The sequence below is a fragment of the Rhinichthys klamathensis genome, unplaced genomic scaffold (genome assembly GCF_029890125.1).
Source record: "Rhinichthys klamathensis goyatoka isolate OS25496 unplaced genomic scaffold, OSU_Roscu_1.1 h1tg000035l_1, whole genome shotgun sequence".
NCBI classification, from domain to species: domain Eukaryota; kingdom Metazoa; phylum Chordata; class Actinopteri; order Cypriniformes; family Leuciscidae; genus Rhinichthys; species Rhinichthys klamathensis.
This window is the reverse complement of record NW_026606583.1, coordinates 3,224,369-3,252,066: the sequence shown is the minus strand read 5'-3', so window position 1 is coordinate 3,252,066 and position 27,698 is coordinate 3,224,369. Positions and strand designations below refer to the sequence as shown.

The 27,698-nt window shown below is 39.0% G+C and overlaps 1 protein-coding gene across 1 annotated transcript; it reads right to left on the bottom strand.

The window, feature by feature from the left end:
* ccdc6b (coiled-coil domain containing 6b) lies at window positions 1-27,662 on the bottom strand. The gene is made up of 9 exons (XM_056245917.1): window positions 27,399-27,662; window positions 21,696-21,845; window positions 18,428-18,556; window positions 18,242-18,345; window positions 17,829-17,989; window positions 9,789-9,945; window positions 5,503-5,603; window positions 2,712-2,833; window positions 1-634 (listed from the first exon to the last, which is right to left on the bottom strand). Exons 1-9 carry the CDS (start codon window positions 27,630-27,632, stop codon window positions 485-487), a joined length of 1,308 nt encoding a protein of 435 aa, XP_056101892.1. The 5' UTR covers window positions 27,633-27,662; the 3' UTR covers window positions 1-484.
* Window positions 27,663-27,698: the final 36 nt, after the last annotated feature.

Here is a 27,698-nt window from a genome sequence, read left to right as displayed (position 1 = left end):
TTAACTGATAATTTAAGAGTAATATTTGGGCCAGAGTATTATCAATAAAAGGCCATTAGATGCTTTGTCCATGATTCCATCTGAAGTACCGAACCTACCCTTGGCTTTCTGGAACGTCCTAATGGTCTACTCTGGCTGACACTTTTAAAGTGTCTAAACATGAAAAAAATATATGAAACCATCTACGAACAAGCAATTTCTAAGAGATTGCTATGGGCGTAGATCGCTTGACACACACCGATGTCAAAGCACTAAGTACTTGCTAAAACTGTGCTATACACCAAAGACGTGTTCATTCCCTCTGAGCTGGAAATGCCTTTACCCCGTGTCTCAAGTGGACACATTCTTCCAAACAGAAAACTATGAACACAAGACAAATGAATGGTTTCAGTGCGAGACGAAGATAAGGATTTTTAATCCTTTGGCATAAAGGATGTTACAGTGAAGCAGCTCTGTTTGGAGTCCTCTCCGATGGCGCATTGACCTATGGCTGCATGGACTGCTGGGATGATGTTGGGTGTCCGGTGGGTGGCGGGGGAGGTGGTGGTTGCACACCAGCATGCGTGTTGGGGGAAGGTGGAGGCGTGGGCCGCTTGAATTTATCAGGACTGTTGCTTCTTCTTGGGGAGGGTCTCTGTGAGGGCAGAAAGGACAGTAAATAATCTAGAACTTTCCATGGGATGTGATACAACTGATGTTTAGAACAGCTGAAGATTCACACCAGCACCATCTAGAACCATTAAGACCCTCTTCAAGCAAAATAGAACGAACTGGCGTGACGTCACCAAACAAACTTAATTTTGTCCTGATTTTGTTCAGAGTTTGTTTCTGGAGTTCAAAACGGTATGTTCAGGCTGGTAAACTCCTTTGGACTACTGTACCGGTTTGTCATGTTTAACACTGTAAAGCTGCTTGCTTTAAAGCAATCTTTTTTTATAAAGTGGTATATAAATAAACGTGAATGGAGTGCTGAGTCAAAGGTTTAAGGCTTTTTAAGACCTGCACAATTAACATTAATACCATATGGGCGGGTAGAGCAAGGTCTAAGGTAGCATCCAAACCATAAAAAAACAAAACAAAAAAAACCCGTCATGATCCCTTTAACAGTTGGCTGTGATGAGCTACCAACATTTCTGAATGTTTGTTCAATGTTTGAAATGTAATCCAAATGACCTTTAGCACATAATAAACACATTACAACAAGATAAAGTAAAGACTATAGGCCCATATTGAAACTGTGCTAAATGCTTGGAGCCGTCTGCAGAAAACTGTACTGAATAAACTCTTCTGTGATTGTGCATTACAGGGTATCTGCAGTTTTTAAAATAAAATAAAAATGTATACAGGCTGGGGAACACATTCAACAAGGAATATTAGTAAAACAGGGAAACTGCTAATTTAAAATACTCTCAACTAGAGTTGCACGGCTCTTAACTGAGAATCACAATTTTTTTTGTCACGATTGTCCCACAATTCTGAATAGACAACTAAATAAAATAATGTAATTTTTTAGAGGTTCTGACAAAATGTTAATTGCTGCAGTCTATTTAAAAAAAAAAAAAAAAGATTTTAAATTGAATGAATGATTCAATGACTCACTCATAAAGACTTCACTTGTTTGACTGTTTGAACGAATCTCATGAATAAATCAATAAAATGACTGCTTTGCACTTGTCGCCACCCTACTGGTGTAACAATGTAATTGATTCAATCTTTATTTGAAGCTAATGCAGATTTAAATGTACCGCTGTGATCGTACTTGTCAAAAGTTTAATAGAAATAGCTATATCGTTGTCATTTAGGAATACAATTGCGTGGGTATTTGAATCAAGATTACAATCTTTTAACGATTAATCGCGCAGCTCTAGTACATACGTATTGAAATTGGTACATGTACTTATATATGTACCAATACATAAGAATTAAAGGTTACCCATAATAATGTTTTTTTTTTATTATTCTGCCAAATGTGTTAAATAATGTTCTTTCCTTAGTGAAAGATAAGGTACACATGTGGATAAGTCAGGCTGCACGATAGTACGCATATACTATAAAGGTAGGTTAAGGGCCATGTCACTGTCAGCAGCAATAGCTGCGTTGTTAAAAGTTGATTGTAATGTTATTTTTGCAGAAGTAATATCTGGACTTCGATCGAGGCAGGTCTGGATCAGAGTTCTCTGTTAGATAGAATAAATCCCTTTGCAGTAGACCATGAGCTTTATAACTTTGCAGTAGACTATGAGCTTTATAACTTTGCAGTAGACCATGAGCTTCATAACTTTGCAGTAGACCATGAGCTTTATAACTTTGCAGTAGACCATGAGCTTTATAACTCTGCAGATCTTATACATGCACAAACAGATACATTACACACTAAAGGAAAACATTAAAAAGCATCATATGACCCCTTTAAACAAGTACTTAAGAGAGCTTTCTAAGTAAAATTTTTACCCAATTGCATTAAAAACAGAGCAGTCTAACAAGGTATGTTTAACAGAAAGGGGGGATGAAATGTCCCAAACAACATCTAGTGTACACCACTTAAACGAATCATTTGGAAACGGAATAAAAGTCTAAGATTTTAGGATGGATTTCTAGCTGATGCCGAAATTGACCGTGTATGGATACATAAAAACCAAAGTATACTTTGGGCTTATTAGGAAGGGAAAAAACTCAGACAGTCATGATGGTGCAGGCCAGAAGGAACTCACTGCTATGCCGTGCGAGGCTCCTACGTGGACATGCAGGCCGGGTGTGTTGTAGTAGGACATGCCTGCTCTGGTCAGAGTAGTTGGCGGGGTGAAGCCCACTGTGTGACTCGCATAAGACAACCCTGCAAAACCAAACATAATGAGGTACACAAAGTCAGTGAAGCTTTAGCAAATTCACTGAAGTGTGTTATTATACGGAGTTAATGAACTGGTCACTCTTTTCCACACAATAACAATGAATAGAGATTGAAGGGTTCAGGATTAAAAAAAGAACACAAAAGCAACATAAATGCAATTTTAATGAACCAATTCACTGAAAGGATTTGATCTATAAAAAACAACAATAAAAAAACATTAATTCTCAAATAGGCAAATGAACACCAACATAGTAAGGAACAGACCAAAAATGTATCACAGGTATACAAAGCACTTTTATCATACTTTTTTTTTGGAGCTTTACAGACCCAATTCACATTTACTTGTATTATGTTGAAAAGTGCAGCCAGGTAGCTAAACCTTTAAAGTCCCTGTAAAGGCAATTCAAAAAAAAAAAAATCTAAACCCATTATAAATGTTAGAAATGTATTGCTAAAACATATTACAAAGACTGTGAACTGTGAAGTACTGAATTGTTGAGTTAGACCGTTAAACAGTTTTTCACCATTGCTATTTTGCGGGCTTTTTGGGCGGGGCTAAAACGGGGCTCGATGACGCACTGGAGCCCCTGAGCTCATGGACACGCCCCTACTTGATGACGCACTGGAGCCCCTGAGCTCATGGACACGCCCCTACTTGATGACGCACTGGAGCCCCTGAGCTCATGGACACGCCCCTACTTGATGACGCACTGGAGCCCCTGAGCTCATGGACACGCCCCTACTTGATGACGCACTAGAGCCCCTGAGCTCATGGACACGCCCCTACTTGATGACGCACTGGAGCCCCTGAGCTCATGGACACGCCCCTACTTGATGACGCACTGGAGCCCCTGAGCTTCTGGACACGCCCCTACTTGATGACGCACTGGAGCCCCTGAGCTCATGGACACGCCCCTACTTGATGACGCACTGGAGCCCCTGAGCTCATGGACACGCCCCTACTTGATGACGCACTGGAGCCCCTGAGCTCATGGACACGCCCCTACTTGATGACGCACTGGAGCCCCTGAGCTCATGGACACGCCCCTACTTGATGACGCACTGGAGCCCCTGAGCTCATGGACACGCCCCTACTTGATGACGCACTGGAGCCCCTGAGCTTCTGGACACGCCCCTACTTGATGACGCACTGGAGCCCCTGAGCTCATGGACACGCCCCTACTTGATGACGCACTGGAGCCCCTGAGCTCATGGACACGCCCCTACTTGATGACGCACTGGAGCCCCTGAGCTTCTGGACACGCCCCTACTTGATGACGCACTGGAGCCCCTGAGCTCATGGACACGCCCCTACTTGATGACGCACTGGAGCCCCTGAGCTCATGGACACGCCCCTACTTGATGACGCACTAGAGCCCCTGAGCTTCTGGACACGCCCCTACTTGATGACGCACTGGAGCCCCTGAGCTCATGGACACGCCCCTACTTGATGACGCACTGGAGCCCCTGAGCTCATGGACACGCCCCTACTTGATGACGCACTAGAGCCCCTGAGCTCATGGACACGCCCCTACTTGATGACGCACTGGAGCCCCTGAGCTCATGGACACGCCCCTACTTGATGACGCACTGGAGCCCCTGAGGCTGGCCACTCCCCTAACAATAGAGCACATTCACATCAGTTTGGCGCTCAATCGCGAGTTACTGTCAGTACTATTAGTTACTACAGCCTACAGCTTTCTAGCTAGCTATGCCTTCGACACGGAAATGCGTAGGCTACTACCTGGATGCGATCATGTACAAAACAGATCGGTGTCCTTATTTCATTTTCCCGAAAAACGATCACATCAAGAAGAGGTGGATTAATTTTGTGAAGAGCCAACCTTGATGGAGAGCTGAGGATTACCGCCAACACCCGCCTCTGTAGTGATAATTTTACACGGGATAGTTTTATAAACTGTCGTCTGAGACAACTGGGATTCACTGATAATCCGCTGTTACTGGTGAATGGGGCCGAACCGACTATCTCCCGCCTCGGCCTTCATCTCCCCGTCCCGAAAGCAGTATCACCTAATATCAGCGTCGGCAGCTTTCCCGCGAGTGGGCGTGGTTTCAGCGCAGCCAGCGGACACGCCCCCAGCGTTTGAGAGCAGAGAATACTGCTCACTATTTCAAGATTTTGATAGCTTATTTGATGTACTTGCCGGCTTTTTTTATCGTTCAAATTTGGCTGGGTGGCTAATAACACATTTTTCTGTGGTGTGACAAACTCAGAACACATACTTAATTTTGACTTTACAGGGACTTTAATAAAATATATTGAGATTAATTTGCCTTTCAATCTTTGTGAACATTTTCATTAAACTCAATGCAATGCAAAGGTTACATGCTTTGATTTCAGTCAAAATATGGCATATTATTTTAGCTGCCTATTGTTTAGAACAGTCTTTGTGATGGAAACACCCATAATTGGCAGTTCACTTTGTGGTAAAAGAGCAATCTTTCAGATCTATTTGCTTGCGAATATATGCATTAATCTGAACATTCTGTTCTGCCAAGGAATGTTGAACAGACCTGCTCCTGAAGACACTGACTACTATATATATATATTTATTTTTTTCTATATTAGATTCCAATGATCAGGTGAGTCAGGAAAGCTGTATGTAGTACTATTTCAAGTAAATATGCTGTACCTGGTGAAATGGGTCTGCTGGAAGACGGGGACGGGCTGTAGGGAATGGGGCTGGATACGGTACGGGGACGTAGGCCTTGAGCGGACATCTCATTGAAGTACCTGCAGAACAATAGGTGGTGGTTAAAATATTCATCAGTGAAATTAACTGGTAAAATAGAGCATCTAAGTGAAGCAGTAGGTGTTACATAAGGGTGTGCGATATTGGCAAAAAAAAGTATATCTCAATATTTTCTTGGATTTTGTTGATTACGTGAGTTTTTGTGCAAGTACCTTGGTTGATTTAGGCCTGTCGTTGACAGCTGACTCCCAACTAGGGCTAACTCATCTTGACAGCGCCGCACCGCAGTGGTGGTACGACAAAACACATTGTATGTGAATGCTGTTTTGCGTAAATATTATGACATGAGTGAAGCACAAAGCTTTGTTTACAAAACAAATAATAGGGTAGCAATCAAATGTTACATCGCAACCATGGAAACATTTGGATTCGTGCCAAATGAGAGAGGTGTCCATAAATTTAAGCCATTTGTCGGCTTTGTATTCTGTTTTGAGATCTGATCTCCTGATCTTCCACGAATTGAACAATAATATCCACAGGACATGGAATCTCTTGTTTCTATTCCCAAATCTTCACTCATGTCTCTGGCAGTGCAACATCAAATCAAGGTCACGGTACTGTTTATTGTCTCCCATAGGAGAAATTTGTCTTGGATGAGAGAACGGCTGCAATGTCAACCCACAAAAACATACATCATACAAACATTAACAACCATTCCACATACAACACTCTGCCCTATACAAACATTCTATAAAGAACAAAATACCTATATTAAAAAAATACCCTTTTAATTCAAATATAGCCTAAATATCTTGCACCAGTGGAAGATCAAATTTGCTCTTCAAGCAAGTTTTACATTGTTGTTTATTTTACTTAATATTTAACTTTCTTATATTACCATTATTTACTAACAGGGACTAAAAATCAGCATTGGCGGGTATATGAAACGGTGTCACTCGCCAGTTGTAACATTTTTATGAATTCTAACAATGCATGAGCGTGAACAACACTGGGGACAGATAATGTGCCAGCGGTTCATGATAATGGAAGTTTAAGCTTTGACAAGAAGAATCGAAAGGGAGCTCATTATGTTACTCGCGCACTGCGGAAAGTTGTGTGTACGGCCGCACACATCTTGCGAAAAAACAAAAAACTAAACTGAGCTCTCTTTCATGTCTTCTTGCAATGTAATGGACAAATTTACACAAAATTATAAAAAAAATAGCGAGTACCTCATCGGTTATGTCTTAAGTGAATGTTAACAGTTGAGAAAGTAAACTAGTGAACTGTGTACATTTTCAGTACCGGTATATTAGATCCGTGCATTCGGTCTTAAAGTGACCGCAGCCTAATATTCCTGCTGCTGTCTGTATTTAATGTTAATCAGCAACAACACAGGACAAAAAAAAAATCATTCACTGCTCTTGACTGAATAACTTTCGTAACTTTATAAAGGATTAATCAATAAGGATGTTTAATTTATACAGTGAAGACTATGCAGTGTTATATTACATTTGCTTTATTAAATTTCTGTCCCTGAAATAGACTGTCAGACCTACCTGAAAAGCATTGTTTATTTCACCTTTGTTGTATTGTATTTAATTGCCCTTTTACTAACGATTATTTGTTCTTATTTTATTACTGACTGTTTACTTTTCTTTAATGATGTTTTGAATTTAAAATAGTAAGGCTAGTAATTAGTAGTAAAGGCTGTCGTATCGAAGTTGGAATAGAGAATTGTAAATTTCAACTGGTATCCAAAATCGAGATGTCATTACTGCCTGTTTTTGCAAAATGTAAAAAATGGCCAGTAAAAAATATGTATTGCCGGGCCATCGGCAGGTGTGGTAAAAAGTTAGTTTTAGGCCCCGTTTAATGATATTCATTTTAATATTTTACAGGCAGTAGTGTGTTGTTTAGTGCTAAAATAAACACGTTTCTAAATGCATTTATTTTAGGTCTAATATATATATATATATATATATATATACAGTAATCGACATTTGAAGTGGGTCAAAAGTTCAAAGTTGAACTAAGACAAGAACGGGTATTGTTGAAAATTCATGTATAACTTTGAAATCAAGAAATTCGTGATTCTCACAAAACTATTTTCTGCAAACTTTTGTCAAGGTAAATATAGAAAAGGACCTTTCCAGAAAAGGACACATGGAGATTCCAAAAGGACACCAAATGATATAAGGAGTCAATATAATTCATACATTTATGCACACCAAAGCACCAATAAAAAAAAAAAAAACACATTACAGAAAAAAACTTTTTAGAATTCAGTGTATAGTATGTGTACAGTGCACAGTGCAACAGCAAAGAGCTTTTAGACAAGTCAAGTAGCAATACTGAACAGGACCACGTTTGCGCATCAACATAACGGACTCAAACGTGCTTACTGTACAACTCCTGTTCCCTTGATTGCAATCTAGAGGTCGACCGATTCATCAGTTTTGCCGATATATCGTGCCGATAATTGATTGGTGGAACTATCGTTATCAGCAAAAATCCACCCCGTAATTTTTCTGGGTTCCGTCCATTGCTGGAGCGGCTGAGAAGAGTGTGCTGTCATTGCACAGTACGAGAGCGCTGAGAAGAGACTGCTGGCATTATACAGCGCGAGTGCGGCCCAACGCCAATTCAACCCCCCAAAAAAACCGACGGCATCCAACAAGAGCCAACGGTGCGGAACACACCGGAAAAACTACGTCGGCCAACGCTCAAAAACGGCCCGATGGCCGATCGTCGGCTTGGTGTGTCCCGGGATTTATGCATGTTTTCAGTGAATAAATATATACATACATACATACAGTATCTCACAAAAGTGAGTACACCCCTCACTTTTCAGCAACTATTTTAGTATATCTTCTCAAGGGACAAAACTATAGAAATGAAACTTGGATATATTTTAGAGTAGTCAGTGTGCTGCTTGTATAGCAGTATATATTTATATATCTGTCCTCTGAAAATAACTCAACTTACAGCCATTATTGTCAGAATAGCTGGCAACATATGTGGGTACACCCTAAGTAATAACAGCAGTAAGTCGTTTAACAATGCAAAGCCACATGTCCCATTCATCATGTTCATGTTTCTGTCTGCTTGACAGGACCATACAAATTTGTGCATCTTGTATTAGAGCAGTTAAAATTTGGTGTTGAGTACAATTCTCTCATACTGACCACTGGATGTTCAACATGGCACCACAAGAAAGCCTGCAAACAGTTTGCTGAAGACAACCTGTCCAAGAGCATGAATTACTGAAACCATGTCCTGTGGTCTGATGAGACTAAGATAAACTTGTTTGGCTCAGATAGTGTCCAGCATGTGTGGCGACTCCCTGGTGAGGAGTACCAAGAAAACTGTGTCTTGCCTACAGTCAAGCATGGTGGTGGTAGCATCATGGTCTGGGGCTGCATGAGTGCTGCTGGTACTGGGGAGCTGCGCTTCATTGAGGGAAACATGGATTCCAACATGTACTGTGACATATTGAAGCAGAACATGATGCCCTCCCTTCAGAAACTGGGCCGAACGGCATGATAACGACCCCAAACACACTGCCAAGATGACAACTGCCTTGCTGAGGAAGCTGAAGGTGAAGGTGATGGAGTGGCCAAGTATTTCTCCAGACCTGAACCGTGTTGAGCACCTGTCGGGCGTCCTCAAGCAGAAGGTGGAGAAGCGCCATGTGTCTAACATCCAGCAGCTCCGTGATGTCATTATGGAGGAGTGGAAGAGGGTCCCAGCAACAACCTGTGCAGCTCTGGTGAACTCCATGCCCAGGAGGATTAAGGCAGTGCTAGATGACAATGGTGCTCACACAAAATAGACACTTTGGGCACAGTTTTGACATGTTCACTTAGGGTGTACTTTTGTTGCCAGCTATTTTGACAATAATGGCCGTATGTTGAGTTATTTAAAGAGGACAGTAAATATATACTGCTATACAAGCAGCACATTGACTACTCTAAAATATATCCAAGTTTCATTTCTATAGTTATGTCCTCTGAGAAGATATACTAAAATGGTTGCCGAAATGTGAGGGGTGTACTCACTTTTGTGAGATACTGTAAATATATATCCGTTACCACTGCAGTGGTAAAAAAAAAAAAAAAACTAACACCGTCACAGCCATACTTCCAAATTAATAATGTCAGCTTCCACATCATTAAAAATCACACACCCCTAGTGTTACTTGTGATACTTTGGGCTGCTTGTACCTCTCATCGTCCATCTCCAGGCTGGACTCACTCTCAGAGAGCTGCCGGCACAGCGCCTCCCTGCGTTCCACCTCCCTCTGGAGCTTCCTCTGCAGGCGGACGTTCTCCTCCCGCATGTGGCGCTCTTCTTCTATGTACTGAGCCCTTTTCTCTGTATCTGTAAACACACACAGCAATGAGCTGAGCTTATCTTTATGGAAAAGTCATACAGTAACAGTGCATTGGTTCACATAAACAACCATGAGAAAATCAAATGAGGTCAACATGACAAAAAGCATGTGACCATGTGAGAGTTTTAGACCAGTTGATGGAACTGTTACTTGCTGACTGTATCAGGCCAGAGCATTCGTTCTTACTTTACAACAGTCTGACATTTATTAATCTTATACACAGATGAAGGTAGCGTTATCTAATTTTTCTGAAAGTACGAAAATGTTTTGTGATAACGTATCAACATAACTTGTGACACCCTTACAGGACTACAGGTGATGGACTGCTAGGTTAAAGACTAGGATTTTATGAACCATAAAAATAAAAAGGGGGGGCCTTTGCTCTCAGACTTCACAAACATGCACAAGAGCCATGAGACCACAAGTCCTCATCAAGCGTGCCCTTGAGGACAGGGTGATAGAGTATTTCAGCAGAGTAATGTGTCCTTGTTGTGAATGCACATACTGCCATCTAGTTGTCATGAAAAGTAATGGCATGAAAAAAACAAAATCACGTGGTTACAATGGTGAAAACAGGATTTGAGGAGGCTTTTTAATTGGGATGTGTAGGTCAAGTTCACCATATCCCAATGGACACATTCTTTGCTTTTTTAAGTACTTTATTACATACTCACCCCCGTTTAAAAGTTTGCGGTTGATTAGATTTTTAATTGCTTGTTGAAAGAAGTCTTATGCTCACCAAAGCCATTTTCAGCAGCCATTACTCCAGTAGTTGTCAGTATCACATAAACCAATCTAATATGCCGATTTGGTGCTCAAGAAACATTTATCATCATCAGTTGTGCTGCTAAGAAAAGTATCATGGTTTACACAAAAATATTTTCAGGATTCTTTGATGAATAGAATGAACAGCATTTATTTGACCTAAAATCTTTTGTAACATTATAAATGTCTTAACGTTACTTTTGATCAATTTAATGCCTCCTTGCTGAATAAAAGTATTAATCTCTTAATAAAAAATAAAAACCTGACTTTTAATGAAAAGGTGAAAAATAAACAATGTTTCTGAGACAGCACAAGATATAAAAGGTACACAATGAAACTTTTTTTTTTCAAAGTTTAAAGTAAAAAAAAGTTCAATAGTCAATACATAATGAATCTTTCTTCCAAGATGTGTTTTGTCTTAGGGTGTATTCACACCAGGAAAGTCCGATAGTTCACTTGCTTTGGTCCGGACCAAATACCTTTTTTTTTTTTTTTTACGGTTCGCTTTCACACTGCTCTTTTTGCAAGTGAACCAAAATTTGTAAACAAAACCACACGTGTGCTAAGGTCGTCCATTCATTGGACAAGGATTCTCAAGTAGGGAAATCAGGAAGTGCAAAAAAGGCTTAACGTAAATTAACGCAGCATCATCCTTGTATTGTAACTATCGTTACATTATATGAACTGCAAATGCTTTTTTTTGCATCTATGCGCGATTAGACTAAAGAGAACGCTCTGTATGTGAATGTCCTGATGCACACACTCATCCATTCATTCCATTCCAATGATGACAGTTGTGGGTTACAGTTTGACAAGAGTTTACAGTGTGACAAAAGCACAATGTTGTGTTTTATTGCGAGTGTACACAAATATAAGTAAACACTTTGCAGGTTTAATGATCTGTATGAACAAAATGACGGAGTATGTTTTTTTATGTTTCCACTGTTCGATCGCGATCGCGCCCGCGCCTCTCTCTCTTTCACACACACACACACACAGTTCGATCACGGCCGCGCCTCTGCGCACACACACACACACACACACACACTCCAGCATTGCAATCTTGACATTGCAGCCTGTTCATTATGCGGTCACACCAAACGCGAATAGAGCGTCAAATTCGCGTCTAGTTCGACGCTAGTCCAAAGCGAATAGGACGCGCATAAAGCAAACGTTTGAAGTGAACGCGCGTTCAGAGCTAAGCCGATGGTACAGATTATGTGTCCCTAAAGAACCCGCATATCTAACAGTAGTTCGGCATTACATTAATTAATTTGCACGCGAGTTTTATTTATTTTTATACCGTGTATTCTCCGTGTAAATTCGTGCACCGAACAGTGACGCCCGTACGTTTCGGTTCAATACGAATACATGTACCGTTCCACCCCTAATGCACACACGACGCGCAACAGATGTAATGTAGTAGGCTACAACAGATCACTTTTCCATAACGCAACTCCGACTACGGAAGCCTTTTAACTCAAAGGCGCAGTGCTTTCTTGCAGTTGGGTCGGTTCATGTTCACACCGTAAACGAACCGTACCAGAGTTCGTTTGGAACCGTACCGAGACCACCTCTTCAGCTGGGTCTCGGTTCGGTTGTTTGGTCCGCACCCGAGTTCGATTGCTGTATTCACACCTGCCCAAAAGGTCCGCACCAAGGGGGGAAACGAACTAGAGTTCGATTCAATCGAACCAAACAAGGCAGGTGTGAATACACCCTTAGCCTGATTCACTATGGCAAGCCAGCTTAAGCTTAAATGTTATATATAATTATATATATATATATATATATATTTATTAGGGGTGTAACGATACACGTATTTGTATCGACTTTCGGTTTGGTTTTCGGTACGCATTTTTGAACCGAACGGTTCATTGGACCATTTTTCCTGCCGACCAAAATTTCGTTATTTCAAATGTAGGCGCGTCACGCGTGGCAAGCGTGCTCATAATGTAGAGACGCTGGCGTGACCACAACATTGCCCAACATCAAATGGCAATTGCAATGTAAGCAGAACGAAACCACTCATTATTGTGTGGTTGACGGACCGTTTATCAGTTTGGACCAATGCAGCGCGAGCCGATCTTAATCATCAGCACTGTTACTACACAGCGAAATCCAGTAAAGAAAGCATTTGAATTCGCCACTGAAATAATAACATCGCTGCGAGATCTAGTGAGAAACATTCGCATTTCTCCGTTATTAACGGATCAAACAGCGCTGACGTGGAAACCAGGAAGAAACATTGTGCCATGAATGAACTATCCAGTGTCCACAGATCAGCAACATTCACCATGGATTTACTGTAGTAACACTACTAACTGTAACCATGGAAGTTTGGCAGGAATAGTAGGCTATAATGCTTTCAAGTAACATCACGTCGGTTTTATTTTGACATTATGAATACAATTGCTGCCCTCAAATGTTAATCTGAACAAAAATAAACCTTTGTTTATAACTACTACAATATTACATTTCATTTTGTCCAAGGAGCTGTTTTGTTTTATAAGCTCCTAAGAAAAGTCAAGTATAGCTCCATCATTGCTCAAAGTTAAAAAATATCATACTTTATGATGTTAGTTTTAATAAAAATATAATTAAAAAAATTAAATCAAGGAAATTTCTCTGGCATTTCTTTCTTTTTGCTGTATCGGAAACGTACCGAATCGTACCGAACCGAACCGTGACACAAGTGTATCGTATCGAACCGTGAATTTTGTGAACCATTACACCCCTAATATATATACACTCACCGGCCACTTTATTAGGTACCCCATGCTAGTAACGGGTTGGACCCCCTTTTGCCTTCAGAACTGCCTCAATTCTTCGTGGCATAGATTCAACAAGGTGCTGGAAGCGTTCCTCAGGGAGTTTGGTCCATATTGACATGATGGCATCACACAGTTGCCGCAAATTTGTCGGCTGCACATCCATGATGCGAATCTCCCGTTCCACCACATCCCAAAGATGCTCTATTGGGTTGAGATCTGGTGACTGTGGAGGCCATTTTAGTACAGTGAACTCATTGTCATGTTTAAGAAACCAATTTGAAATGATTAGAGCTTTGTGACATGGTGGAAGTAGCCATCAGAGGATGGGTACATGGTGGCCATAAAGGGATGGACATGGTCAGAAACAATGCTCAGGTAGGCCGTGGCATTTAAACGATGCCCAATTGGCACTAAGGGGCCTAAAGTGTGCCAGGAAAACATCCCCCACACCATTACACCACCACCACCAGCCTGCACAGTGGTAACAAGGCATGATGGTTCCATGTTCTCATTCTGTTTACGCCAAATTCTGACTCTAACATCTGAATGTCTCAACAGAAATCGAGACTCATCAGACCAGGCAACATTTTTCCAGTCTTCAACTGTTCAATTTTGGTGAGCTCTTGCAAATTGTAGCCTCTTTTTCCTATTTGTAGTGGAGATGAGTGGTACCCGGTGGAGTCTTCTGCTGTTGTAGCCCATCCGCCTCAAGGTTGTGCGTGTTGTGGCTTCACAAATGCTTTGCTGCATACCTCGGTTGTAACGAGTGGTTATTTCAGTCACTGTTGCCCTTCTATCAGCTCGAACCAGTCTGGCCATTCTCCTCTGACCTCTGGCATCAACAAGGCATTTCCGCCCACAGAACTGCCGCTCACTGGATGTTTTTTCTTTTTCGGACCATTCTCTGTAAACCCTAGAGATGGTTGTGCGTGAAAATCCCAGTAGATTAGCAGTTTCTGAAATACTCAGACCAGCCCTTCTGGCACCAACAATCATGCCACGTTCAAAGTCACTCAAATCAACTTTCTTCCCCATACTGATGCTCGGTTTGAACTGCAGGAGATTGTCTTGACCATGTCTACATGCCTAAATGCACTGAGTTGCCGCCATGTGATTGGCTGCTTAGAAATTAAGTGTTAACGAGCAGTTGGACAGGTGTACCTAATAAAGTGGCCGGTGAGTGTATATATATATATATATATATATATATATATATATATATATATATGCGTGTGTGTTTATATATATATATATATATATATATATATATATATATATATATATATATATATATATATATATATATATATATATATATATGAGGAGCTCTTTTCCAAAACGCGATAAATCCATTTCAATAGTTTTCAGGAAAATGATTTTTTTTACCTAGATCCACACATTTTGTGAATATTCAATTTAGCCTGTTAAAATGTTTTTTCCCCTCAGTCTGAACATGTTGAACAATGATTATTAAATCAAACAACAATATTGTTGATGATAAATTCAAAGTAATTTTTTTTTTTTCAAAACGCTATAAATCCACAAAAGAAAAATCCAAAAATGGATGATTTTGGCCACTTAATTAAGTTTGGTTTTGTAGAAAGCCTTTCTTTAAAGTGAATTTCGTTTTGTATAAATTGTATCTTCATTTTAATAATTTTTTCATCAACCAATTGCCAGGATTTATTAAAAAAGAAGGAAATAGACTATAGAAATAATCATGACATCGAGGCGCCCGCGTGGTCACTTGCATTGCACGTGAACTGGTGCGCATCTCATCATAAATTAACCGAAATTCAGCGTATGAGAAATATATCTATATAGAAAGCTCGAAATGTCTTTAAACGAAACAATTAAAAACGAAAATAAATAGCATACTCTCTGATTATGTAATCCATTACATGCATTTCTCTCTAGGCGCGTTCACTACAGAGATGATGATCGTCAATTTCATCTTTGCAGACACTGACACACAGAAAACAGTTGATTAATAAAAATAAAATAAAAATTTCGATTTTCGAACGATATTCGACTTTTGCTCCTTGATTGTCGAATGCCATTTTTGGCAGAAATTATAAACGGAAACCTTTGGCAGCAGCATCTACCCCAGGTGTAGGTCTCACTGGCTCATCAAGGCCATCAAACATGTTATCACCGTTTAAAGCACTCATTTTGAGGAATGAATGAACATAAACAAACCTCTGTTCAGCGCGCCGATGTTGGATTGCGTAGAACGCTCACTGAATTCTGATTTGTCGAGAGAGGATTTATCGCGTTTAGGCTAAAAATAGGTTTGGCGCTTATCGCGGTTTGGAAAAGAACTGCATCTTGCAGTACATTTTAAACAAGGAAATATAGCGATTTGGCATGAAACATTGATGGAGCAGTGAATAGGTTCAGAACACAGCAAAATGACATGACAAACTAATTTTTTTTTTAAATGGCGTTTATCGCGTTTTGGAAAAGAGCTCCTCATATATATATATATATTTAGACCAAGTGGGAAGGTTTTAGTGGAAAATTGAGTTCATGTGTCACTCGCCCGTGCCCGTGTCTCGTCATATCCGTAAATAGAGAAACATTGTTCCGGCTACTTTGACGTGTGTATGGTGTGGGAGTGACAAAGGTTAGTCGTCACAACGAGCGAGAAAGGTTGACATGGAGCAGCTAAATCTCCAACCTCCGGGGAATCACCCGTTTGAACAAAAACAGAGAACAGAGGAGAGTGCTGACAAAAAGTGAACGTGACACAGCTCGTGATAAAACGAGAATAAAGATGTACGGTGTCTATTAATGGGTGTAGCTACAGTAAAATCATCATCTAGTCAGCTTTAGATCCTTTCCATCTAAACTGGTTATATCTCTTAAGCCTAGTAGTGAATGTTTCATGAGCAGTACGATCTCATTTTTTTAGTTATGACAAAGAACCAATTTCATCCATACAGTCATGCAGAGCCGAAGCACAACCAAAACAATGTTCTTCTGTAAAATGCAGGGGTTTTTTTAACCGCTAAAGGACAAAGGTTACATAGTGTCCCTTAAAATTTTGCTGAAAGATTACAAAGACAAACATTTTCTTTAGAATATTCATTAGAGAATGAATCACGTTTTTTTAGTAAAAAGGCTAGGGCTGTCAACTTTAGTCGTTTAGTCGACTAATCGGTCGATGCCGTCTTGGTCGACTGACATTCTAATTGGTCGACCGGTTATGATTTTTTTTTTTTTTTTTTACCAATAGAAAGAAATTTTCAATGATTTACTCCTTGATTTGTATTCCTTTATAAGCAGTTATATATTACTGTATTCTAAATATAATTAGCCTATGGTTTATCCCCAACTTTAAATGCTTTAATTTAGGCTATTTTGTAACAGCGCCACAGTTTAGCACACACACATAGAACACTCGGTGGCTGGCTGCGCTGCTGCTTCGTGCTCACTAAGGGATATAGGTAGTTTAGCTGTATTCATTCAGTTAGAACGCTACTTGTTTCGGTTTTTATACACTATATGTTTTATCTCGATGCGGCGTGGACGCACTCGGAAAAAAGAGCGTGTCGCAGCACGACCGCGTTGCTTCCATTATGAGCGCGCACACCGCGCGCCTACATTTGAAATCGAACTTGAGCGCGCAAAAGACGTGAGCAGTCCCTTTAACGGCTTTATCATGCTGACTCAATAGATTGTGTTTTCTTGATATGTTTTTGTTTTTATTTGTACACTTGAAGTATTTGAAAATAGCCTAAATAATGTAACAAAACAAAAATAAACCTATATGCGGGCCTACAATACAGCCTATTATTATTAGGATTGTTTTTTAGGCTCTCTGGTTTTTTTGTGTGTTTGTTTTAAAACGCCTAGATCGGCTGGACAAAAGTTAACCCATAGCTTTGAAAGTAAAGAAAAATATACAGCCTGTATAAACGAGAGCTTTTGTTAGGATGTTTCATTATGTGGCAGATAGCAGTTATATTTTTTTGTAGCGTGTGGTGTGGTCAGGTGCGCGATTGTGACTGTCACTATAGACCTAGGACAGTGCTCCTCACTTTTTGCAGTTAAAAAAATCACTTAATTTTTAAAGAATTGTATTATTATTATTAGAGTTTTATGTATTTTTGATGTTTTTTCGTTGTTGTTTTATAAATGCTCTATGACAATTGTTAAAAAATGTTCAATCAAAACATCGCGTCTTTTTTTTTTTTTTTTTGTCGACTAATCGTTGCGCATGACAAGACTTTGGTCGACTAAGGATTTCTTTGGTTGACTACAGCCCTAAAAAAGGCTACATTTTTATTTCATGTTGTCGGTAGATCTAATGCAGTGCTGGAACTTACGCTGTAGTTCTGAAGTGCGGAGGTTCTTCTTCAGACGCTCCACCTCACTCTTGAGCAATGTGATGTGTTGCATCATATTCTCAGGTGAGTCGATCTCCATAGAGATGTCTCTCGGGGATGGAGGAGCAGAAACAGGCTGGTCAAGCTTCTCCTGAAGAATCCTGCAGGGGTGGAACAAACAGACCTTTCATTCTCTTTCATTTAATCTAACCACTAAAATTCAGGACAGAAAATGTACAGATACAACTGTAAATAGACAATAAACATATTTAACACAAAAGCAGGTGTTCAGCAAATACATGTAGGGCACTTTAAATATTCAAAGTGGCTTCACCATGTTCTCAGTTACAAGGTAGTGTTTATATTTCTGAGGTGAGCCGTGGCAGTGTTACTGGCAACAGAATAGCACTGACCTTTTTTCTGCTTCCAGTTTGTCCATGCGTTTCCATAGCCGATTCACAAGAGCTTCTTGTTCTTGCTCTAAAGTGTTTTCCAAGTCGATCTTCTCACGTCTGAGCTAAAAGAACACAGAAGTTCCAAATACATGCAAAAATTGGAAAAGACTATTTTGGGACCACTAAGCAAAATTCAGTGATTACCTGTTCTAAGGTGAGCTGTTTGGAGATTGTGTCGTTCTCCAGCTTCTTGATCTTCTTCATCAGTTTGTTCACTTGAAACTCTTGTTCCTGTTCCAAGTGCTGCTCCAGTTCAGCTTTCTCATGTTGTAACTGAGCAAGACATGGAGAAAATAGACTTTAAACTGATAAAACTATGAAAATAGTGTGTGACAGACAAAAGCTGCTCAAGCCTCATATTTCTCTGTATTATTATTGAAAGGGACGGGAATAAAAGGGACTTTAATGGTTCTTATTTTCTTTCTACTTCCGGGTTTTAATTATATTTTGGTAACTCATTTATGTTTTTTAAATGCAAATAGTCATTGTATCATTTGGGTATTTTAAGGAAATTATTTTGTTCAGAAAGGATGCATTAAATTGATCAAAAGTGACAGTAAAGACATAACATTACAAAAGATTTCTATTTCACATAAATGCTGCTCTCAATTCATCAATCTTTAAAAATTGTGTCAGTTTCCTCAAAATAATATGAAGCAGCACAACTGTTTTCAACATTGATAAAATGAGAAAATATGCAGAGTCACAGGTGACAATATGCTTCTCTGCAGCTCTCTCTTCCCAACTCTATTTCTGCCTCTTTCTCACATGTTCCACAGGAAATTGAGGACAAACAGAATTCCTGTGACTCTTTAAGCCATAAGAAGTTCCTTAAAAAACAGCACTGCTGAAACGGTTCCCCAAGAGGGCATGAATCACTACCTCTAATGCAGATGAAACTCAAGAGTGTGGTGGAACTGGAAAGGGCCTTTTGAGGAAGTTGTTTACTAGTTAGGTGAGCTCGGAAACAGCAATCTATCCTCACGGTTTAAATCAGGGGTGGGGAACGTCCGGCCCCCGGGCCGTAACCGGCCCGCAAAACAGTTTGATGCGGCCCGCGAGTCAAATCCTCCCAAAAAAAAAAAAAAAAATTACTTCAGAACCTAAAATCTCAGCAATTACTTTTCCTGTGACAGAAAACACAAAATAGGCAAAGTGGCAAGCAGGGCGAGGCCAGTAGCGCGAGTGTTAATGAGTCACCTGCGCACCGGTTTCAAGTTTCTCACGGATGAGCTTCAGGGGCGCGCGCGCCGCACCGGTTTCAAGTTTCTCACTGATCAGCTTCGGGGCGCGTAAAAGGATCGGAACGAAGACAGCGGAGGACCAGGCATGGACTTTACTTTATGTGTGTGTGGTCGTCGTCCACGAGGAGCTACTGCTTTTACTTTCGTTTTGTCATTTGCGTATTAATGTATTAAAGTGGTTTAAACGTTTGCCGGTTCCCGCCTCCTTCTTCCCTGAACAAACCAACCACGTTACATTTAATATAATAGATAATATACAATATTATAAAATAACATAATATATTATAAAATAACATAAGAGAGTCGACGTTTCCGGGTGGTCGCTTCGCTTCCGACTGTGTCCGGGTCACAGTCAGAATGAACGCAACAGACATGTAACGTTAGCGGTGGTCATCGCTGATATGCATCATGGCGACTGTCAAAAAAAAAGAAAGGTAGATTCGCCGACAGCAAGTGGAATGAGTGGCCGACTAAAAGAGGAATGAGTCTGTGCTGAAAGAGTTGAGCCCAAGCTGTGGAAAGAGTATTATATTATGTGACTGTTTTTGTGCTTTTATCCACCTCTAAATAGCTATAAATTAAGCTTATGTCGTTTTAGTTTCATATTGTTAATTATTAGTTTCATAGGTTGTTAAACCTAAGACGAACTCTTCATATTGCGCTGCATTACTGTCAGTGTTGTTGACTATTACTGACGGTGGTTGCACTGTTAACGCTCGCGCAGCCTCTCGAGGAGAAATCTACGCAAATGAGCGCACACACACACTCAGGCAACATACTGCCTATAAAATATCTAAATGTGGAGTTTTTATATTTTTAACATATGTTAAGCAACCTCAATTATTTTTCCTGAACACCATCACGATTGAAAATGTGACATTGATTTCCTACAACAGTTCAATAAACAGTTAAAATTAAGTCACTTACATTTTAGATGCAATATTGGCTGTTTTTGTTCTGTTTCAGCAGCGAAAATAGTTCCAAACAAAAATCACAGCAGAACCACCGCGCATCTCACAGGAACACTCAACCTGTTTCCATTACTGAATGATTCAGCATTTTGAACGAATGATTGAGTCAAAGATTCAACGACCCATTCATAAACATCTGTCTCAATCTTGAATGAATCAGCCGTTTGAACAAATCGTTTGAATGAATCAATGAATCACTCATTAAGACGGTCGCCTGCCGCCACCTACTGGCGGTTTGTGTTATGTTTAAAAGTAGATCATTCTTTCCAACGTTTCTTATTTGTAAATTTAAATCAATTTCATAACATTATTTTATGCAATTGTAATTTTTCAGTGTAAATGATTTAATTTGATCAGCCCTATAGTGTCTTATTATTCGAAATAATTTAATTTATTGATCAAATTTAGGAATTTAAAATGAAAGATGAAGCATACATTTAATAATATTGGGGGAGGGGATGCCCTTTAAATGTGCAAATATTACAATATGCCGATTTAAATCAAAGCTAATTGAACACTGATGAGAATATTGTTTCAGAATAAATTAACAAAAAAAAAAAAAAAAAAATCCGGACGAGAAACTTTTTTACTCGGACAAGTGAATGACAGATTACTTGTCCGAAGGACAAGCGTATGAAAGGCTTAATGTCGAGCCCTGCCTATAGCAATGTCATCAGGATACACATACACCGGTAGGCAGTGGCCCACCTTACCGGGTGACCACGTCGTGGTCCACCAGAATTTATAGTTTACCCACCTCTTTTTTTACCACTACACCTCTGAAAAAAACGTACGAGTCCCAGTCATGCCGACCCTCTCTTCTTCCTTCCAAACACTGAACCTCATTACAATGGCCCTTAAAGAATGTTAAAAAATTGTAAATGGCCCTTGATAGGAAAAAGGTCCCCCCCCCCCCTGGTTTAAATGATCCCAGAAGGCTTGGTCAAGGGTGCTGCTGATAAAGCAGTTTTCGAACAACACTGAAGAAGACTTACCATCGAGATCTGCACACGATGGTGGAAACCATCTTATTCGACTTATTATGTGCACTAAATTTGCGATGCAATATGTGCTCTTGAGAAACATTCAATGCTCTGGTAAATGCATCAAATCTAATCTATGTTAGCAGCCATTTCTTCAGTGCTGACCACAGCAAGCAAATCCCAGACTCATATCGAACGACAGCCGAACACTTACTTGCATGAGTTTTCGAGAAAGCTCATTGGTGAGGAACTCCTCTTCCTTCTCATAGTTGACTGCTAGTGTTTCTTTCTCTTTCTGCAGGGCCTGAATCTTCTTGAACAGGGTGTTACTGATGAACTCTTCTTCTTGTTCTGCTCTCGCTTGCTAAAAAAAAAGATGGTTTAGGAAGCGCAAGAATGTTAGTCTACAGCAACTGAAAATACACCAGTCAATCAATCAATCAACATTTATTTGTATAGCGCTTTACAACAACCCTCAGGTATCCAAAGTGCTTCACATCAAGATTAAAAATAAAACAACATATCATACCATAACAGAATAAAACAATAAAATCAGAAAATGTTGCATAGTAACAGTAACTCATAATAGTTGTTTTCATCAAACTTTTTGACATTTCGATACATATCGATACTGAAATCGACTGATCTATAAGTTGTGTGCACATAAAGCCACCTCTCAAACAGCTCGAGAGTACTCAATTGAGTTCTTTTTCGTATAGCACTTTAACGGTCAAATACACACACAATTAGGCCTATGTCAAAATGTCAGTCCTGGAGAGTATTCAGGTAAACAGTCAGTTTTGGAACGTAAATAGATTAAAAAGAAAACACATTCTGTAACAGTATATTGGATCTGGGCGCAATCCCATAAAAGTGCAAATGGGAGTGTAAAGTTCTGCGGCTGATCTACTGAATGCACAAATTAAAGAACACAGATGCAGCAGTCCATTTCCACAACGACAATCTACCAAGAGCAGCACAAATTAGCATAGGGTCGCAAACAAGCAGAGCCGATGATAATCAGGTGCGGGTAATCTATGAACAACACAGACGCGCCAAATTAAAAATAACGTGGCTATGTTCAGAAAACCTCTTCCTCTGGTATTCCAAATAAATGAACAGGAGTGGAGAACATTCTCTCTTCTAACACTCTCTCTTCTATCACAGCATGTTAAGTGCCAAAAGGGTTAAGATATGCTGTTTTGGGCGTTAAATAATAGGGTAAATACTAGGGATGCACGATTTATCGACCACATATCGATTTCGGCTGATAAATGATCTTTTTTGATGTTATCGTTATCGGTCCGATAAGAAAATTGGGCCGATAGATAGATTATTTACTTCAGTTGAGAGATGCCGCTGTTCGCCATGATGGCTCTGAATGATTGGATTCGCTTCGAAAAGGAAGATACAGTTCAGTGCAACATGTGCAGCACAAATCTGTCACATTGGCTTCATAACATTATAATAAAAACACGCAAAAGAATGTTGTGAATTGTTGTTTGCCAGTGTTTCAGCGCGACGAGCGCGTTGTGGCGGAAAGAGCGCGTCTATGGAGTTTAGCCTTCATGACAAGCACAGTCAAGTTCTCTTGAGCATTCTGCGCCATTGTAAGTTGTAATATGTTTATTTTGTGTATATATATGTGATTAATCTAATATAGGATGTGTTTGGTTGAGTTAATGAACGATGCAGTAGCGCTTTATTGTACCGGTGATCATCTTTGCTGTGATCATCTTTGATCATTTTAGCGTTGCGCAGCTCAGACAGCAATGCACATTTATAACTATAATTGGGACTGTCATATACATGCCATTATAATGAGAACACTATTGTAATAAAACGTTGTGAATTCTCTGTTTAGTTGCCGTTTCAGCGCGTTGTTGTGAGAATAGCGCGTCCAGAACAGGGATTAGCCACACATTATGACCAGCACAAGTTCGATTGTGCATTCACGTCATTTTGCGCAGATAAGTTGTAATATAAAGTTGATGTAATATAAATATCTGATTAATCTCACATATGATGCATTTCGTAGATTTAAACAACCTGCTAGAAATGTTCTTCAGTTTCCCGGTGCTCGTTCTCTTCAGCTTCAGCGCGCGCAGATTAAACAACAATGCAAAACATTAAAAGCTATGATTGGGACTGTCATACAATTATAATTGTATTCACTATTGTAATACATTTGTAAATTCTTTGGGTTTGCATTCTTCAGCAACCGTTGAGTTGATTAACCTTCTAGCAATCAACCTTCTCTTCAGCTTCAGCGCGCGCAGCTCACACAGCAATGTCATTTGAAACAGTAACTAAGCTATTAAAGATGTTTACTATCAATGTAATATTAAAAAAAATTTTTTTTTTTTTTTTTTTTAAACATTGCGTTATAATTAATAACTAACATTATTTTGTTCTCATATTATTTTCATCAACAATATGGTTTAATTTAAAATATTTTTTTTCTTATTGTCCGTGCGGAGGCGATTCCATTTTATTGATCCATGGGACATCCATTTTGTTTCTTTATATGCAGCCCAATGTTATCCAATGACTTGTTTGCATTATTTATGTATTTTATTTTTTGTTAGGCAATAGATTTTTTGATAACACTTTACAATAAGGTCTCATTTGTTAATGCATTAACTAACAGAGAGCAATAGCTTTTGTTATTGTTAGTTAATAAAATATGTGCGTTCATGTTAGTTCACAGTGCATTGACTAATGTGTAAAATTAATTTGAAAAGTTAAGGAATCTTACACTGGTTCAAACTAGGCTATACTGTATTGTATAGGTTTGATTTATGTTAAAAGTGTTTGAGACAAGGCTTTTAATGGTGAGCCTTTTGTTATACAGGCTATCAAAGTATATAAAAAATTTTAATTTAGATTTATCGGCCAATATATCGGTTATCGGCTTTCAAATGTAAAGAATTATCGGTATCGGCCAAAATGTTCATATTGGTGCATCCCTAGTAAATACCAGTAAATTAACTACCGCAAATCTCAAATCATGTTTTAAGAATGTTGACAAATAAAAATTACATGAAAATATGTCTTTCAAAATATGACTAGTAAAAATATTTACAACATTCTATAACGTTCTCATGGCAAACATTTTTTTAGTGTCCTTGTTACACGTTACATGTAGTTACTGTAGTACTAGCTATAAGTATGCATACTTGCATGCGACTAACCCTAAACCTATAGTATACTCTCCTCCAATAATTTTTGCATCTGAAAGGGAAACACCTACAAATGCATATGTAAAAAAAATTGTATTCATGGCTTTTCATAACTAATTTTGTGCAACAGTCATTTTTTTTTATGCCAAAAGAGGGTTTGTGCTGGCGCAAGCTGTTAGGAGTCATATCATTTCTTTGTATGTTATGAAGAAAAATGCTTAAATGTGTGACACTTGAGATGAGAGTCAGAAAATCACAAGGCAACACTTTTTTTTAGGTAGATCACAACCATTGAATCATTTTTTACAAGGAATTTAAGAAAGTGGCCTTCTCTCACTAATGAATGCAGCACGAAAGACCTAAAAGCAAGTTTGTTTCTAAATGTGGCTGCAAGGATTTAGAGAAAGGAGGCAGTAAAAGGTGGGCTTTGGACAGCAGATAACATCATGAATGAAGATAAATCAAAGGCATTTCAGGACATGGTTTGGTTATAATTTATAGAGACAAGTCAAGTTCATCTTCGCAATGTGCCCCAAAACCCATGTGAGTTACATATAAGGAACTGAAAGTCTAACTCTAACAGAAAAGATATTTATTTCTACATATAGGTGTAACTATGTAGACATCTGCAGACCGTAATCCTGAGAGAATGGGAAGTGAATGATGAAGGAGTCTACGTAGATAAAAATAAGGATGAAATAAACCTGAGAAACCCGCCCAATCTGAGACCAACCGCTTTCTCAGTTTTAAGTGTACACATAAACATATTCTCACAACACACAAGAACAACTGTCAGATGATTATCAAATATTAACAAGCAACCAAAACAAACTGATGACAGATTGTACTGTACTATCATTAATATTTCATCCTCACAGGTTAATCAATCCATCATTAATATGTGATGATTTACATTACGTACTCAGTGTACTACATGCTAGATTTGTTTAACCCTATGCCTACAGTATCATATTTGATACGCACATTTCTAAGGCCTCTAAACTATTAACATGATGAAAACTTCACTGATAATAAACCTCCTGCACACAATCTACTACATGCCCTCTGTCGTCTGATTGATAGTTTATACTTAAAAAGCCTTTAAGGATAATTCTAAAATTTGTGGGGGTTTTTGCAGTCAAATTTTTAAATTCAAACGCAAGAATAACTTTAATATTGTTGTTGGTTAAATTTGAAGATGAACATTTACTGAAGCAACTCCATCCACTACAAAACTCCCATCCATCCTTTCATCCATTCTTTTTATAGAAACATTATGTTAAAATGTGAATCTGGCTTTTGAGGAATGTTTTTTGTACATGTCTCAATCATCATCATATTGCATTGTATTATATGTTTTGCCCCACAGAAATAAAACTACAGAGCTATGATCATAAAATTAAAGCATAACCTAATCTTATTACGACATTTTATTAGGAGAGATATAGAGAGAGAATTGACAACTGATATCAGTCTGCTAAACTATTATAAAGATCTCATTGATTTACAGTGCAAGCTATCAGAATTTCATATTTTGGACCATATAAATAACATCTGCACACAACAAATTGCATATTTTTGCTCAGTTTGGGCCTTTGAATAAAATGGAGGTGTTTTTTCCTCTTCGAGTACGAGTTCCACATTATCATACTAGAGAGCCACAAAGCCTGATGTATCAAATATAATACTGTGATGATATACTGAGAAATGTGAGTTTTGTATGTGAGTTGAGTTTTCAGTTGTTTAAGTAATAATAATTGCGTGTGTGATTAGTCACGCCTACGTATTTACGTGCTCGCGTCGGCGCGCACACTTAAAGAGAGAACGTTCGAGATGCGCTTCATTCATTGGTGAAGTTCTGATGAAGAAGCCCGCATCTGGTTCTTCTCTTCTTTCATTATTACTTTCCTTTTTCAGGAGTACTACTACAACCAATATCAAACGTAAAACACATATGAAGACCTTTAAGATCGTTTAATAATTTGTCTAAAGTTTCAATAAATTGTTCCATTAAAAAAAAAGCTTTAGTCATGCTTTACAGGTTTAAATTAACGTTATATATTGATGGTCAAATTATCAACAAGCTGCTAAGAGGGCAGATGACGCATTACCTGCTCACAGCATCATCACTAACCACATTTATTTAACAATATCGTGTGTTATTTTAATTTATTATGGGAGTTTTAACGATCGTGCTACTATTGGATCATTCTACTGCACTTTATTGTAGTGTCACTTAAAAATAAGACCAAGTTTCAATGAACCGTATATTTTATACTACTTCTGTAAACTATTAACTGTTACTAGACATTCGATTAAACCAATTGAGCTATCAAAATTAGGCTGACATTCCCTGAGTAACGTTAATTAACGTTACTGTCCCGAAATAACTTAAAATTCTACTGCTTAGCTTAACCAAGATTGACGTTTAGCGTTAACTGTCAGTTTCGTATACTCTAACCACAACTTCAGCGGAGTCAATAAAAGGGGACTAAAGGGTGTTTGTTTAGTAAATTATTTTTTTAAATGAACAAGGCATAACGGAAAACAGGGGACAATAAAAGCTAATCATTAGCACATTAGCTTTAGTGAGGCGTAAATGTAGCGTAACAGCAACTGTAAATGAGTTCAATAATACACTAAATGTTTGAACTAGTTATGGTTAGTGTTTGCTTCCATATTCATTCAGGTAAATAAGTATTAATAGTAAAGAAAGACAGCTGTGAATGACTCACTATGGTGACACTGGCTTTGCGCAAGTCTCTATTCTCCTCCTGCAGAGCTTTACACTTCAGTTTAAATGTCTCGAGCTCGATCTTCAACACTTTATTCTCTTGCTGTAAAGATGCCAGGCGGTTCGACAACTCCTCTAGACGGAAGGAAGAGATGAGAATGGAGGAGGACGAGGATGAGGAGCAATGAGGGGTGGCCCCGTCCGTGTCGCTCTCACTCGCACTATCCGCCATCATTGAGCATCAGCGCGTGTGTGAGTCAGTCAGTGAGAGGATGAGGAATGAAATACTGCTGTTGAACGC